We start from the raw sequence: 17842 nt of genomic DNA, 5'->3' as shown, positions 1-17842 counted from the left end.
TCCTCGTCCTTTGTCAACAACGCCACGCGTGCTCCCTGACGTCAGCCTCGTCGTTATTCCACAGATCTAGTATATAACTATATAGTACCGTTAACAAAGTACAAGGAAAGACGTGGGTTTGGTAAACGGCGCTTTATTTAACAAAACAAACTTCCAGGGGTGTGGTGGCGTGGACTTCCAGCCACGGAGGAGGAAAAGAGATCCATAGAATAGGACCGGGCGTGCGTAAAAGCCATTACCGAGCCCCATCCACCATCCCCGGACAGCCACCCGGCTGAGGGCCGACCCCCGACTTCTATCCACAGAGGTGAAAGAGAGCTCTGTAGAGTAGGACTGGGCGTGTGTAAAAACCATAATAGTTTTTCAAACATTCTGTGTCACTCCAAATCCTTAAATCCTTCAAACTCTTCGTCCTCCGTGTCACTTAGAAACAAAGCCGCTATTGATGCCGGTAGTACGTGGGGCCCTTCATCATCTTCGTCATCCCGTGTTCAATCTTTGTAAACAACCGCCGTGCCGCGCTGCTGACGTCACTTGAAATTCAAATTACAGTAATCCCTTGCTACATCGCGGTTCGTTTATCGCGGTTTCATTTTTTAATTTTTTCTTGAAAACTTTTGAAAAAATTCACACATAAGTCGCTCCTCATTATAAGTCGCCCCCCCCCCCCCCCCCAAACTATGAAAAAAAACCGCGACTTATAGTCCGAAAATTACGGTATTTACTTTTGACTCGCAACCCCGCGTGAAGAATCGCTGTTGTGATGCCAGTTCAGTTTGGAGCTGCTTCACTTTATCAGCGCGGTCACGCTCTGTTAGCTTGTCGTATGTGTTAGCATATTTAGTCTGATAGTGTCTCTTTACAAATTAGACAAACAAAATTGCCTTGATTTTCAGTTAAGAAGTATTGTAATTCTCATTTCTCTTGAAAGCGACAGCCCTCAATGTCAACTTTCCTCGTTTTCTTTGCAGTCGCCATGGCAGAAATGAGCGGAGAGGGGTGGTGCTGCCACCCTTTGGTAATAGAAGGACTTACAGTTTCAAGTTTCATGATTTTTTCATTCAGTTTGACAGTGCAGGTGGGCCATAAATCATACATTATAAGACCAAAGCTGCGGGCCGTATGAAATCTGACCGGGGGGCGGATTTGGCCCGCCTGCCGGACTTTGGACATGCCTGATCTACAGCAATTGGGTTCCAGTGTAAATTTACCCAAGTGCTAAATTTTGTAGGACATAGTACAAAAGTAAAAGTAAGGCAAAAGTAATCAATTTTAATAATTGAGTGATCGTTTAGAGTCATTATTAAATACAGATTTCAGACTCTCAAAAGTATGAATTATTTGATAGCTCTAGTCCTGCTGTAAAACAGACTGATTTAGCTTTGTTTATCAAAATAAGAGCATATGCGTTTACTTTGGGAAACAATGACCATTAATGCTTTTTGTGATATTGCTTTAGCTGGTGTTCAGTTGTTTCTTTAACTTTTAAATAATGCCAAACTAACAAAAACAATTGGTTTTCGATTTGGTAATCGATATATGTTTTTAATATAACTTAATGCAAACAAAATTGTAATGATTGTTTGATTAAAAGGCGGAATAATTGATAGAATAATCAATTCCCCAAATATTCAATAGTGCCCTAGGACATATCTTTTAAACTCCCATTCACTCATTATATGTCCTGTATTGGTAATATAACTCAGGGTTGTATATGAAGTCCAGCCATTTGTGGTGATTGCAATACACTCTGACTGCATAAAGTTCTGTTGGATGAGAGCTTGTGCATCGGTGCAAAGACAATCTAATACAGATTGACTAAAATGCGCTCATGAAGGAAACCCGCATTTAGGCTTCTGGTTCGCTACTACCCTTTTAAAACCCTTGTTGTCCACAACAAAATGGCAGCAAATCCTCTGCAATGTGGCGCCATGTATCTCGTTATTTCTTGTGCCCTTGCGAAAAATCAAACAACTTACCAACAAAACCTTTTTATTCATCATAAACTATATACAATTTGTGCTGCTTATCTAAGAATAGATATACATATGATTTAAAAAATATGTATTACTGTAATTCCATCCATCCATCCATCCATTTTCTGTACGGCTTGTCCACACGGGGGTCGCTGGCGTGCTGGACCCTATCCCAGCAGTCATCGGGCAGTAGGCAGCCAATCGCAGGGCACACAGAGACAAACAACCATCAGCACTCACATTCACACCTATGGACAATTTGGAGGGCTTAATCAGCCTGCCATGCATGTTTTTGGGATGTGGGAGGAAAACGGAGTGCCCGGAGAAAACCCACGCAGGCACTCAGGCAGGAGAACATGCAAACTCCACACAGGGAAGGCCGGAGGTGGAATCAAACCCGCACCCTCTGAACTGTGAGGCGGATGTGCTAACCAGTGCGCCACCCACTGTGCGTCCTCCTGTAATTCCTTTTATTTTATTTTATTCTTTATGTTTTTCCTACTCAAAATAGTTCAGCGGTAGGGCAGCACCCTGGGACAATCCACCTGCTTTTTTTTTTTTATATGAAAGGTGTGTTATCTATTTGTGATTAGTGGTGGTGATAGGGTCAAGAAACCAGATTAGAAGCAATATCTCTGATTGAAACACCAGCCCGTACCCCAATTTTGTACCAAGCTGCAGCACGATTTGATGTCATGACTGATGTCATTTGTAAAAAGTGCCATGTAGCTACAGACCTTTAAGGACTCAGTCATCAAATGGTAAACTAATTTCTGTGAAGGCTAATTCAGGGAACGCAGTCTGACAGGATCAGGCCTGACAGGATCAGATGATTTTTTTTTAGTAAAATTTCTGCTTTACCCCACTAACCACACCATACATAGCTCAATTTATGTGATGTGTTTATTTGAGATTATTTTTTTTCTGAGATAATGCATCTTACTGTGATGTAATGATGCTGAGAGCACAGGAAATGCAACACGCGTACATGTACAGAGAATTTTTTGGAGAAATTTTCCTTTATCCAATTCCACTACCATTTAATTATAATATGATATATAATAATAATAATAATAATAATAATTTACGTATATAATATGAAATAACAAATATAATATGAACTTTTACATATGGAGTGTTATACACCTGAATTGCATGTTTCTGGTATAGGTTTGAAAGAGAGTTTTTTCTGGTGTTCTATGGTTGGGGTAGTGCAATAAGATCCTGCTCTTGATGCTTTACCTTTGGATTGTCCATATTATGTGTACGATGTGTCCTCTCTGTATCCATTGTAGCCTGGTCATACTGGAAGTGTCACGATCCGTCTCTGTTCGTTTCCTTGTTTTAAAGGGTACCTTTGGTCAACCTGTATAACGCAGGCACTGATTTAGTATAAAGTAAATGTACAATATCAAAAAAGAAATAACACAACACCTCTTAGGGACAAGAGATATATAGCCTGAAACATTGCCGTTTGACCGGCACTTTTGCTGCCTGGGGAAGAAATATGGCGCCCCGGATATGACGTCACAAAGTTGATTCCGTTTTGAGGCGCCCCAATCAGGCCTATATACTACCTTCATAAGAAATCGATTATGTTGAAATTTAAGGGTAAAGTGAGTAATGATGTAGGAAGAAATGAATACAACGATTAGATGTTCTGTAGAAAAGGTTGTGTAAGCGTAGCGCAAAAGTACAGGACGCTACGCAGAAAGGGGAAGCGAGTTCAGGATCCTAACAGCCTGGAGTATGAAGCTGTTGTTGAGTCTGGTGGTGCGGGAGCGCAGGCTCCTATACCTCTTCCCAGAGGGCAGAAGATTAGGGGGTGCCTGAGAATATCAAATTCCTTGTTTGGCACGCCCAAACATGGCAAATAAAAAATCTTGAATCTGTCTTTTATATTTTGTTTGGAAGGGTTTTTTTTAGGTTTTGGGCGTGGGGTCAGCATACATACTCTTTTAATGTACTTATTTGCATGCACATGCGCACACATCACATACACACACACATGCGCGCACACACAAATTCATTCATTCACTATAGCGCTAAACTAAACGTCCAATGCTAACATGTATGTTGAAACCATATGGAACTGTCGTGCTTACTGGGATGAGGAAAGTACCGTTTTTTTCCGTGTATAGTGCGCCCCCATGTATAATACGCACCCTAAAAATGGCATGCTGATGCTGGAAAAAAGCCTGTACCCATGTATAATACGCACCCAATTTTTTATTTTTTTTTGAAATTTTTTATTTATTTATTTTTTTAAGTCCCAATGATCGTCACGCACGCAGGGAGGCAATGGGTCCCATTTTTATAGTCTTTGGTATGGTCTTAACTAGGCTGGATGTAATTTTTTTTGTTGGCGTTGATTTCTCCGACTGCCCGTAAACGCACCACCGCGCTCCGTGCGCGCACGGGAAAGAGGCGTGCGGACGTGAAAAAGGCGGCTCTGTATGGGAGAGACGTTGAAGAGGAATAAAAACACCCTTGGAAACCAAAACTTGCCCCTCGTCGTGACTCGGAGCCGCAACAAATGTTTCGGATTTGTGTAGGGTACATTGTGACAGACAGCAAACGAGCAGGTGATCGAGCAAGCCTTGTCTGATACGAGAGCATTGCGCTCGTATGGAGCGTGTTTGAAGTGAACAGCAGAGACGAAAGGAACAAGGCAAAGTGTTGTGAAATAAAATATTACCTGTAATACGCATTTTGTTATTTGCTGATTGTATTAAACTATCACATTCATTGTCAGTCAAGAAGAGAAGAGGACTATATTGCTGAAGCCTTCGCTGTATCAAATTGATTTTTTTTCTTCCTCCAGAGTCTTATGTTTGACTCATTGACGTCAAATTGGCGCGCAGCTGCCCTATTGCCTAATTCTTCTGCCACTTCAATGACTTTCTTTCGAAATGCTACAGTATAACTTGCTCTCTTATCCATTCTGATGAAACTGCTAATTAAACCGAACTCTCGCTAATTAGTAAATAGCTGACGTGTCTTGCGCATCCGTTCTGCGCAGCTGACCCATAGTGCGCATGCGCAGTCATACTGCTTCCGCGTATGCACAGTCATACTGCTTCTGCATGACGTCCGGTCCGCAATGGAGATTAAAAAACAAACAATATTTGACAATAACACACCATCAAGGATTGCACCATCGCATCAAACGATGTGTTGTCAATTATGGATTTTTTTGACTAAGTGTGTTGGGACAGGATGGCTGAATGCGATGCGCGATTGACAACAAACAAGAAGAAAGGTGATTACAAGTTTTATTTCGGGGGAGATTTGTCATGTCTCGTCCCCAGTTTTGCTATGTGTCTAGGTTGCCATAGTTTCTGTTCGCGTCGCCCCTCTCTTCCTGTGTCACCTCAATCGATGTAACGTGTTTTGTATTTAAGTCCTGTCTGCCCCTCGCTCACCGTCGGATCATTGCATGTGTTACTGTCATGATGTCTGTTTGCTCTCTGTTCCTGTCTTTGGTAATGTCACCCTGTCTTTTTGTTCCACGACTTTGCCCGGTCCTACTCTACGGAGCTCTCTTTCACCTCCATGGATAGAAGTCAGGGGCCGCCGCTCACCCGGGTGTCTGTCCGGGGACGGTGGATGGGGCTCGGTCATGGCTTTTACGCACGCCCGGTCCTATTCTATGGATCTCTTTTCCTCCTCCGTGGCTGGAAGTCCACGCCGCTACACCCCTGTAAGTTTGTTTTGTTAAATAAAGAGCCGTTTACCAAACCCACGTCTTTCCTTGTACTTTGTTAACGCTACAATATAGTTATATACTAGATCTGTGGAATAACGACAAGGCTGACGTCAGGGCGCACGCACGGCGTTGTTGACAAAGGACGAGGAATTTGATCGATGGATTTAATGATTTAAAGTGCACAGATGGTTTGATAATATTATTGGTTATATAATAGTTATTTGATATCTAATTTATATATCGTTATATGGGCCTGTGGAATATTTTGAAGTGCATGCGCCGTCAGCGGCGCGCACCCATTGTTGACAAAGGACGATAGATGGATTTAATGAATTGGAGTGACACAGATGGTTTTGTAAACGTGTTATTTATGTAATTTCATTCACGTCAGCAGAATTGGCAGCATCTCTGATTTGCACTTCATTTTGTCACGAATGAGGCAGGACAACCAAATGCAACACGGGCTCATACAAAATTTAAAGGAGAATGTTTCAAAAAAGTTTTTAAAATACAATAATGTATTTAAAAGTACAATAGAGTGTTTAAAAATAAACACAGGGGACGCGCCAGCCGGCCAGCACGCAAGAGCAGAGAGGAGCCATGTTTACACTTCATAAAAGGTTCATGTTATTATATATATTGTAACAATGTATTTACTCAAATTTAATAATCTCTTATTTTTTCATATAAATAAGAACGTTTCTGAAAGGGTTAAAATTTCTACAAAATTGTTTGAAAATACAAAAAAAGTGTATAAAAAAAAACAATGAAATGTAAAAAACTATTATAAAGGTTCATGAAAGTCAGAGGCGTAGCCAGGAATTTTTCCAGTAGGGGCGCACGCCCACAGGAAAAAAAATCTAACATCACCCACGCCGTTCGCTGATTGCTAAAACAACATCCGGGTCAGGGAGGCAAACGGTGAATGGATAACATCGCGCACATAGAATAGCGCAAACACGTTCGCGCAAGACCGAAAGAAAAAAACGGCATGAAAATGAAGAATCGAAAAAGCTCGATTTTTTTTCAACCGGGGCGCAGGGAGTCCGAACCGGGGCGCTGCCCTTGGCTACGCCTCTGATGAAAGTCTTGTGTGGATATTGTAACAATTTGATGGTTTTTAATTACAGATTTTACAGAACCTGTCAAGCAAGGAAAATAAGGCTGTTTTGAACTGATTTCATATACTGTTCCAAATACTGCATCATTTGATTTTTGGTATCTCATTTTTGGCTTTCAGTTGCATGCATGACACATGCTGGCACCCCACCACACACGCACACACGCACGCACGCACACACGCACGCACGCACGCGCACACGCACACGCACACACACACACACACACACACACACGGGCATGCACACAATAGAACCTTAAGAAAGAAGACCAACTTCATCTTTTGTGTATGGCTTTAGGCATGTACCAGCTTTTACCAGCTGTTCCGCTTTTTAAAAAATGGTCCATAGAGCACCATCTTAATGCAGGTTTTTATCTTTTATCTTCCTCCTCTTGCATAGTTCAGTGGTTTCTGTTTCTCCATTTTACCATTTTTAATCTTTCTCAAGCTGGGTCATCCTAGTCAGAGCATGGTCATTTAAATGATTACCGTTTTTTTCCGTGTATAATGCGCCCCCATGTATAATACGCACCCTAAAAATGGCATGTTGATGCTGGAAAAAAGCCTGTACCTATGTATAATACGCACCCGACTTTTTTTAATTTTTTTTTGTTTTTTTTAAGTCCCAATGATCGTCAAACACACAGGGAGGCAATGGGTCCCATTTTTATAGTCTTTGGTATGGTCTTAACTAGGCTGGATGTAATTTTTTTTGTTGGCGTTGATTTCTCCGACTGCCCGTAAAGGCACCACCGCGATCAGTGCGGACATGTGAAAAAGGCGTGTGGACGTGAAAAAGGCGGCTCTGTATGGGAGAGATCTCGTGACTTACATAAAAGACAAAAGATTCGATCACGGGATGACGAAGATGACGAAGGGCCCCACGTACTACTGGCATCATTAGCGGCTTTGTTTGTGTGACACTGAGGACGAAGAGTTTGAAGGGTTTAATGATTTGGAGTGACACAGAAGGTTTGATATACTATTATGGCTTTTACGCACGCCCGGTCCTACTCTACGGAGCTCTCTTTCACCTTCGTGGATGGAAGTCGGGGGCCGGCGCTCGGCCGGGTGGCTGTCTGGGGACGGTGGATGGGGCACGGGCATGGCTTCTACGCACGCCCGGTCCTATTCTATGGAGCTCTCTTCCACCTCCGAGGCTGGAAGTGCCACCTCCGGGGATGGAAATCCACGCCGCCACACGCCAGTGCTTGAGGCCGTGTGGCGGTGAACTATTTATGTTATAGTTATTTGATATATTTCATTTCGTGTAGCAACTTGTATATGTTAAAGTTCAAGTTGATTGATTGATTGATTGTATATTTATTGATCCCCAGGGGTGGGGAAATTCAGGCCCCAGCCGTATTCATACCACAGAGTGGGTATACAAAAGACACACAGATGGCATGAGCGCAACTCAATAGGCTCTCATAAGGCTGCCACACAACGGCGCCACAAAGAAAGGCAGAAAGTGCTCAAGATAAAAGCCATCAAAGCAAAACAAAGCTAAAAGACAAAGGAAAAAAAGTAACAGCGGCCAACCAGCACCCCTCAATACAAGAGAACACCCCAAAACACACAAAATAGCCTCCACGGGGTCCATAGACAGGTGTAGGGGCAGTCCAGTTCAACGGCGCCCAATGGACCGTGGTCGTGAATCGGTGAAAAACATCACAGAGTAGGCAAACGTGTGAGCAGCGTCCTGGGCACCCAGTCGGGTGCACGTGCAGATGGTCACCACGGGGCTAGCATGGCGAAAGTCGTTGGTTCCGACGAGCACGAGGGAGCGGAGTCCCCACAGGGTTTGCGGTTGCAAGGCCAAGGCGAGGGACCCGGTCATCACTGGCCGGATAAGCAGGAAGCCGCCGTAGAGTTACGCCGGTCTCGACCGATGATCCCGGTCCCAGGAAGAAAAAAAAATAATACAAAATATCCGATCCGAAGAGATACCGAGGTGCGGTAGAAGGCACCAGCATCGCCGAATGGACAAAAAGACAGAAAGAAAAAGGAGAAAAGAAAGAAATAACGAGGAAAAGAGAGAACACTGCTGGGAGGCAGCCACTTACGGCGCCATACCGAAAAAAAAAAAAAAAGTAGTTGTTGGCTCGTTGAACTCTTGTTTTGTTAAAAAAACAGCCGTTTACCAAACCTACGACGAGGAATTTGATCGATGGATTTAATGATATGGAGTGACACAGATGGTTTGATATTGTTGTTTATATGATAGTTATTTGAAATATTTTATTTCATGTAGCAACTTGTATATGTTTTTATCGTTACAGTTCAGTAATTGTTGGCTCGTTGAACTCTTGTTTTGTTCAATAAAGAGCCGTTTACCAAACCCACGTCTTTCCCGGTACTTTGTTAACGCTACAATATAGTTACCGTAATTTTCGGACTATAAGTCGCTCCGGAGTATAAATCGCACCAGCCATAAAATGCCCAAAAAAGTGAAAAAAAAAAACATATATAAGTCGCTCCGGAGTATAAGTCGCATTTTGGGGGGCAATTTGTTCGACAAAATCCAACACTTAGAACAGACATGAACGAGCAACAACAGGCTAAACGATACGGTATGCTAACGTGACAAACACAAACGAGGAACTGAGAACGGGCCTGACGTAACATTCAGTTATTTAAAAAAAACTATTACATAAATAACACGTTAATAAAAACATCTGTGTCACACCAATTCATTAAATCCATCGATCGTCCTTTGTCAAAAATGCCGTGTGCCGCGCCGCAGTTCAAATTATTCCACAGGCCCATACAACGATATATAAACTATATTTTAAATAACTATCACATAAACAACAATATTATCAAACCATTTGTGTCACTCCAAATCATTAAATCCATCGATCAAATTTCTCGTCTTTTATCGATTGTCCTTTGTCAACAATGCCGTGTGCCGCGCCGCAGTTCAAATTATTCCACAGGCCCATACAACGATATATAAACTATATTTTAAATAACTATCACATAAACAACAATATTATCAAACCATTTGTGTCACTCCAAATCATTAAATCCATCGATCAAATTTCTCGTCCAGAGGATATGGCGCTTTAAAGTGTTAATTACTTTATTTGATTTTTTCTCTCTATTTTTCATGTTTTGAACATGTTCAAGATAAAGATATCAAAGCATGTGAAGTGATCAACTATACTAAAAATAACATGTGAAGTGGTCAACTATACTTGTAAGTGATGTGTTAATGATCAAGTAAAATCTGTGAAAAAAAACATATATATGTCGCTCCTGAGTATAAGCCGCCAAACGATGAAAAAAAACGCGATTTATAGTCCGAAAATTACGGTATATACTAATCTGTGGAAGAACAACGAGGCTGACGTCAGCGGCGCACGTGCACCATTGTTGACAAAGGACGAGGAATTTGATCGATGGATTTAATGATTTGGAGTGACACAGATGGTTTGATAATATTGTTGTTTATATGATAGTTATTTGATATATACTTTATATATCGTTACATGGGTCTGTGGAATATTTAGAATATTTAGACGTCAGCGGCGCGGTGCATACGCGGCATTGTTTCGATAAAGGACGATTCGTGGATTTAATGAATTAACAGATAGTTTGATAAACGTGTTATTTATGTAAGTTTATTATGGAAGTTTATCCGACAAAATCCAACTAGAAGAACAGCCATGAACGAGCAACAACATGCTAAACGAGGGGTGGGCAATTCCGTTCCTCAAGGGCCGGTGTCCTGCATGTTTTATAGGTCTCCTTACTGCAACACACCTGATTCAAATGATCAGGATTGTTATCCAGCTTTTGCAGACCTTGCTAATTATCTGACCATTTGAATCAGGTGTGTTGCAACAGGGTGACATAGAAAACATGCAGGACACCGGCCCTCGAGGACCGGAATTGCCCACCCCTAACGATAGCTATGCTAACGTGACATAAACACAAACGAAGAGCTGAGAACGGGCCTGACGTAACATTTAGAGTTATTCAAATAACTATTACATAAATAACACATTCTTAGACAAATAGCTATAACGTAAATAAGATCTTTTACTTTTATTCTCAGATTTCCTTTTATACTTTTTTAAATTTTGTAATGTTTGCACTAAGAAGGGAGGAGCTATCCGAATTTCGTTGTACACCTAAATTGTAAAATGACAATAAAGGGCATTCTATTCTATTCTATTCTATTCTATTCTATTCTATTCTATTCTATTCTATTCTATTCTATTCTATTCTAATTAGCGTGTGCCCGTGGCCCTGGCTCTCTACCATTTTCTTCTTCAGTCCGTTTTCATGCAAACATATCTGTGAACTTTGCACACTTGGCAGGACCATCATCTATAGCAGGGGTGTTGTTGGATTTGGTCTACAATTTGGGAAGCGCGCTACCCACGCCTCATGGCAAAAGCCACAGCTAATCACCTGTTATCCAATTTACTCACTGCGTGCTCGTTTGATTTCTTCAGTAAAATTACACAGGTTGGTTGAGTTCAATCACAATTCTTGTTAAGAAAGCTCTGTTTTCAGGAAAGTACAATACAGCGCTGGGCCTTTTGTTTTTTGGAATTAAGTGAGCTTTTGGTTGTGACATCATCAATTTATTAATGTTCCCTGACTATGCAAAATTTGTAATCACCACTTACCATGTTTTTGTTTGTTTGTTCTTTTGATACTCCATGTACTTGCTTACGTCATCATATTCTTAGTTTAATCATGCTTCCAACCATATCTTTTTTTTGTTAGGCAAAATATTTCCCTCTGTCCAGAACGTTCAGTAGTAATCGAAAACTGGCGTCTAGCATTAGTCAAAACTTAAGGTATAATCAAGTACTGAGCATTTTTAGACGACTTTGGCAGTGTCCGTGATTTAGAAAATTATCAGGCATGCATTAAACAGTTCCTTAAGGGTCATTGAGCTATTCAGGCAATATATCAGAAAACATTTGTTATTTAAAAGTGCACAAAAATACATATCAGATCATAAAGTTATAAAAACCTTTGTCAAAAATGTCTAGTTATGTCTCCTTTATTGATTTGGTGTGTAGGTATAATTATATGCTTAAAATGTTTCTTTTATTGATTTAATATGTGAATATACTTGTCTGCTTATGTACTTTATTCAATGAGGTTTGAGCATATTTGTTTTTGTAGCTAGGCAGGACTTTTTGTATTTCGACCCCATTCCTTCATTGTCAAACTTTTTTTTCGTGGGCCGCATTGTAGTCATAGTTTATTTCGGAGGGCCATTATGACTGTCAACCCAAATAATTGTATGAGCACCTCATATACCAGGGGTCACCAACCTTTCTTAAACCGAGAGCTACTTCCTGGGTACTGATTAAGGCAAAGGGCTACCACACACTTCTGAAATAGCCAATTTGCTCAATTTGGCTTTCACTGTGTTCTTATTGTCATTTCCAGTTCACATGTACGTAAGTGTGATTTTAACAAGAATAGCAGAAATACAGTCAAACCTTGGTTTTTGACCACAATCCGTTACAGAAGGCAGTTCGAGAAGCGAATCGGTCGAATTCCGAATCAGTTTTTCCCATTACAAATAATGGAAACATTTTTAACCCGTTTCAAGACAAAAAAAACGCCTTTTTTAAGCATTTTTTCATTTGCACATATTTGTCCGATCGCGCAACTGCAGCGCACGGCCAAACGCGCAACAGTAGCGCGTCGCCAAACGCGTAACTGCACCGCGCTGGTCGCATTATTGTGACAGAGCCGTCGCTAAAATTTAGAAAACATTTTTTAAGTCCTGATGTACTTTCCAAAATTTAAATGGACCTAAGTGCGCAGGGAGCTTAATTTGGTTCGATCGCGCAACCGCAGCGCGCCGGGCGCTCACTGTCGCATTGCTTTAAGAGCGTCTTTGTGTTTTAGGATGGCTTTACTGCTCCCGCTTGCTTTCTTTGGAGGCATGATTAGGGGTTAATACAACTCTCAAAATAACAAAAATACAATAACAACGGAGTCAGTCGGTTTCCGGGCCGCGCGGTCGGGTTTTCTCGGGTCCTCCCGGCTCATCTCGCGAGGTTCGCCCTCCAAATTTTGTTCGACAACCGAAGCAAAAAAATCTCAAATTTTTTGTTCGAATTCCGATTATTTCGAGAACCGGGATGTTCGAAAACCGAGGTTTGACTTTAAATAAATAGATGCAGCTCACTGACAAGTGCCGCTATTTGAGCTAATTTTAGAACAGTCCTCACGGACGACCTGTGTTGGTGATCCCTGTTATATACAGTATAAGCTAAAAAACAAACTGAAAAATAACTCGTTTTCAAATCAGACTAGTAAAAAATGGTCAAATATAAAAAAGTGAAGACAATTTGCAATTCTAGTAATGACACGAATTTGATGCACAATTTGTCTTCGCAGGCCACATAAAATGATGTGCCGGGCCGTATCTGACACCTGTGATCTAAAGCAGTGGTCCCCAACCTTTTTTGCGCTACGGACTGGTTACAATATTTCCAACAATATACAAATATTTCCGCGGACCGGCATTTATATAAATAAATAATACATTTATATAAATAAAGAAATAATACATTTATAATAAATATATAAATACGATGAAATAAAATGATACGACTGACATAAAAACAAGTACAAATGACAAAAATAAAACTCACCATTACGTTGAATTAGTGGGAGCACTGAGTTTGTTTCTCAGAAACGAGCCGGTCCCATCTAGACGTAATCGGAGACAATGACACCCGAAGTGATTAAGGTTTGTCTTTTATTGCAGGATGCTTGGTCTCCATGTGTTGAAGCAGTTTTGAATGCTTCATTGTCTGGTTAGTTAGCCTGTCACCACATATTAGCTTTGCAGCCTCGACTGGGGAAACACGTCACGTGACCGGGATGAGTGTCTTGACCTGAATTAATTGATCGTCGATATTATTATTATTTTTTTTTCTGTGCTGCTTGGCGGCCCGGTACCAAGTGACCCACGGACCGGTACCGGTCCGCGGCCCGGTGGTTGGGGACCACTGATATAAAGCGTTCTTTTTCTTATCCTAGCTTTTTCAACCCCACCTGGCTTTTTCTTTTTACTCACAGGTCACTCCTCTTCCCTACAACTTCCATCATTCAGGCACAAAGCTAAATTAGACTCTACCAACTTCAATGAGTGCGGGGGGGTGGAACATGTAATGGTATCTCCCAACTGAAAACACTTGAAAGAAAATTGCTATGGAAAAGGGGTGTTTTAAGACATGTTGGTTTTTCTTGGATTAAAAACATTTATACGACTTAATTAAGTAGTAGCCTATATGAAAATGATGGTCCATCCCCACACACACACCCAACACAGATACACACACACATTGGAGTGGCCCTCCGAGAAAAATCCCGGCTCTCCCGATTACCCAGCACGCCATTGCCCACGACCCTCGTGAGGCTAAGCGGTTCAGATAATGGATGGCTGGATACTTTTTTGTTAAACTATTCAGTAGGAGGAAAGACCTCAGCCGCATTTGAAAAATTAGCCTCTAACTAACTGACTCTCGTGTTTGTATTCACATTTGCACTTTAGGGCTAAATCATACAATTTCTTGCAGTCTGCTCAATAAAAAGAAAACATTTTGTAAATTGACAAAGCCATTATTTTATATAAAAAAATTTGCAAAAAGCTCATCTGGTCCCTGAGGACTCCATCTTGTGAGACATCTCATTTTGTTGGATTTGTCTCGTCCTATCCCGAGACATAAAGCAGTGTAAATGTCCCAGATGAGCACCTACTGCCTCACAAGTTGAATGAAAATAAATTATCCTGTTTTTTATGAATTATCTTTTACAGTTGGTTACACCATGAATGACCTGATCTTCGAGTGGCAGGAGAATGGACCGGTCCAAGTGGCCGAAGGACTAACGCTCCCACAGTTCATCCTTAAAGACGAATCCGACCTCAGATACTGTACCAAGCACTACAACACAGGTAACATCCACACTCATACACTTCTGAATGTACGAAAATTTTCCACTCCCTAAAAAAGTACAATAAATTCCTTTTTATTGCAGGGCATAGTACATTCCAGACGTATCCGCTAAATAGAGAGTACACATTATTTTGAAAGTTATACTTATTCGATAATAAAACACAGTTGCACTTCCTAAAATACACTTTTAGTGTTCTTAAGCGCCTGTTCTCACTATATCAGTCAGGAAATGGGAGACTTTCACTAAAGTATTTATTAGTCATTCAGAGTTGAACTCTACTGTGAAACTGACACAATACAGATGAGAATTAAACATTCTGTATTGAAACAAAAACAATGCACACCCGCATAAGTTTGTAACGGAATGTAGCATGGATGTTACAGTAAACTTTCACACAATTGCTACTTTAACACTGGTTTCAATAACACATCCAACCAGAGCATACACCCAGGCAAATGTTCTCTTCTCTTTGTGACTGACTCTCACTGTTGGGTACTTCAGTATAATTCGTGGACCCTCACTGCTTTTTCTTCTTGATGTTATTACACTGCATCTTTACTAACAGACTACAATGCCACAAGGCAAGTCATGCCACAACATGGTACTATACCGAAACTGGAAAAGTCATCAACCGGCCTTCACTGTATAGTTTGTGAAACATAGACAGCAGTACCTCCACCTTGTGTATGTGCCCTGTTACAGGTAAATTTACTTGTATTGAAGTGCGGTTCCACCTGGAGCGTCAGATGGGCTACTACCTGATCCAAATGTACATCCCGTCTCTGCTGATTGTTATTCTCTCCTGGGTCTCCTTTTGGATTAACATGGATGCGGCCCCGGCCAGAGTGGCGCTTGGCATCACTACTGTCCTCACAATGACAACACAGAGCTCAGGCTCCAGGACTTCATTGCCAAAGGTCAGTTGTGGGGTATTTTCTTGTTTAGCTTTTGTCTGGTTGGCTTTACTTTCGATGCGTTACGCTCCTCTTAACATCCAACAGCAATTTGACAGTTAGAGCACTGCCTAACTTGGAGCGTGCACTGCCAGTCAGCTTTAAAAGAACTGATGTGCAGTGATCAATTATTAAAGACAAATACTCACATTACTCTGCATGAGTTGGTGAACACGATTACATGATAGTATTGTTGACTTATTCAGTTATGTCTTTAGCAATGTGCATCTCTTTGTAAACCAGTCTGACAAAATTACAAAACACTGAATGTGTAATAGAATTAGGTACACCTAATTAATATAGTTTTCAGTGTGTTTCATGAGTTTAAGCTATTTTACACTTTGACCATGAGATTTCAAATATACAATGAAATGCATTGCTCTACAATAACTTTTCACCTGGTAGCGCTAATGCTGCCATCTTTTAAGTTGGTTGAACAAGCACTTGATTTGGTTGCAACCTTTTTCTACATAACAAGACATTCATTAATTCATTCATTATTCGGAACGTTTATCCTCAGAAGGATTGCAGGTGTGCTGGAGCTTATCCCGATGGATGCTAGTTGATGGCTGTCTTGATTGGTATATTCTGATTTGTACAGATTGACAATGACTGAACTTATAATATTTGCAAAATATTTTGCTGTGATTACAAAGTTTGTCTTGTAATTTTTTATTTACTTATTGCCAGTGTAAATGCTAAAATGAAAACAACAGATATGTCTATGTATTTAGCAATTATTTATCAATTCCTGATTGCTTTGCTAAATGTACAATAGGTACATAAAATTCCAAATGTGAGACTACTTTTGCATTTCTTTTTAGAGCATTCTATGTGGAGATGCTATGTCTCTGTCAATCCTAAATGATTTGTTAGGAGCAACAGTGATTTTATTAACGGTCTTCAGACTATATGGACTTCACCCATTCTGCTCACATATGATGAAATGACGTGTCACGCTGGTAACAGCCAATCAATGGCAAGAACGTAATTACTATATGGCATGTGTGTGAGCAAGCAGACACTAAGACAAATGGAGGGTTTTTAACACACGCATACACACAGTGCAGTTGATGAAATAAAAACAATGTCACAATGTTCCAGTCCTTTACCGGCCAGGACATGAAAAGAGCAGCAGGATTGGAGAATACGGAGCAAAGAAGTTTGAGTATCTTGTCGACGAAATTGTCTGCAATAGGGCTAGGAGGAAAAAGTTGAGCAAGTCAACTTCAAAAAGTGGTCGCTGCAACCCCCCCAGAGACATTTACGAGCTTTGTATGCTCACCATACGACATTTACAGGCCAGATTCTAGTCTCCAGTCCACTGTACGCTCGCTAAACCAATCATCAATTTGTCACATTATTAGCACCCTCTTGTGGTAGCAGGTTGACACTGCAGTCAGTGACATTTTTTGTTTCCATAGGAGCAAGTCGTGTTGCAACAGAAATTTTTATTTGGCGTAGTTTTAATGCCAGATGCCCTTCAGACTTATGCTTCATACTTATTTTAATTTATGTGGTTTGAAATTAGGGTCTGTCATACCCATTTGGATACTACTATTGTGACTGGGATTTGAACAGTGGTTGCTATCTATCCATCCAGCGTCCATCCATTTTCTGTGCTGCTTATCCTCACAAGGGTCGTGGGTGTGCTGGAGCCTATCCCAGTGGACTAGAGATGCACCGATCCGATATCTGGATCGGATATCGGCCCCGATATCAACAAAATAGATGGATCGGGTATCGGAAAATGCAGCCGATCTGTGAGCCGATACTTTCCTTAATCTATTGGGACGCGGGCTACGTGTGCCGCATGCCACAAGAGTTTTCTAAACAAACGCAAACATGGAGCGAACGTTCGCTTCTCTTCCCCGGGTTGCTAAGCGGACGTCAAACCCTGCGCGTTCGCTTCTCTTCGGGTTGCTAATGGGACGTCAAAGGCTGCGCGTTCGCTTCTCTTCCGAATGAGGGGGGGGGGGGGGGGGGGCGGTCGGCTAATCGGATGTCAAACGCTGCGTGTTCGCTTCTATTCCGGGGGGGTGTTAATGGGACGTCAAACGCTTTGTGTGGCGGGCTCCATCTGTAATGTTTCTCTATACCATGAGAAATAACTTGACAAGACGACCAGGTTTTA

General features: G+C 41.2%; 1 protein-coding gene across 1 annotated transcript in view; it reads left to right on the top strand.

Moving 5' to 3' along the window:
* The window catches only part of LOC133151103 (glycine receptor subunit alpha-3-like), a 90500-nt gene that overhangs the window by 56581 nt on the left and 16077 nt on the right, over positions 1 to 17842 (top strand). The window contains exons 7-8 of the mRNA XM_061273859.1: positions 14616 to 14753; positions 15458 to 15672. Of these exons, the coding sequence (XP_061129843.1) occupies positions 14616 to 14753; positions 15458 to 15672 (353 nt within the window). The remainder of the gene's footprint in view (positions 1 to 14615; positions 14754 to 15457; positions 15673 to 17842) is intronic.

Source organism: Syngnathus typhle, linkage group LG3 (genome assembly GCF_033458585.1).
Source record: "Syngnathus typhle isolate RoL2023-S1 ecotype Sweden linkage group LG3, RoL_Styp_1.0, whole genome shotgun sequence".
Classification (NCBI taxonomy): Eukaryota; Metazoa; Chordata; class Actinopteri; order Syngnathiformes; family Syngnathidae; genus Syngnathus; species Syngnathus typhle.
The sequence above is the reverse complement of the archived record's forward strand: the minus strand, read 5'-3'. Positions and strand labels throughout refer to the sequence as shown.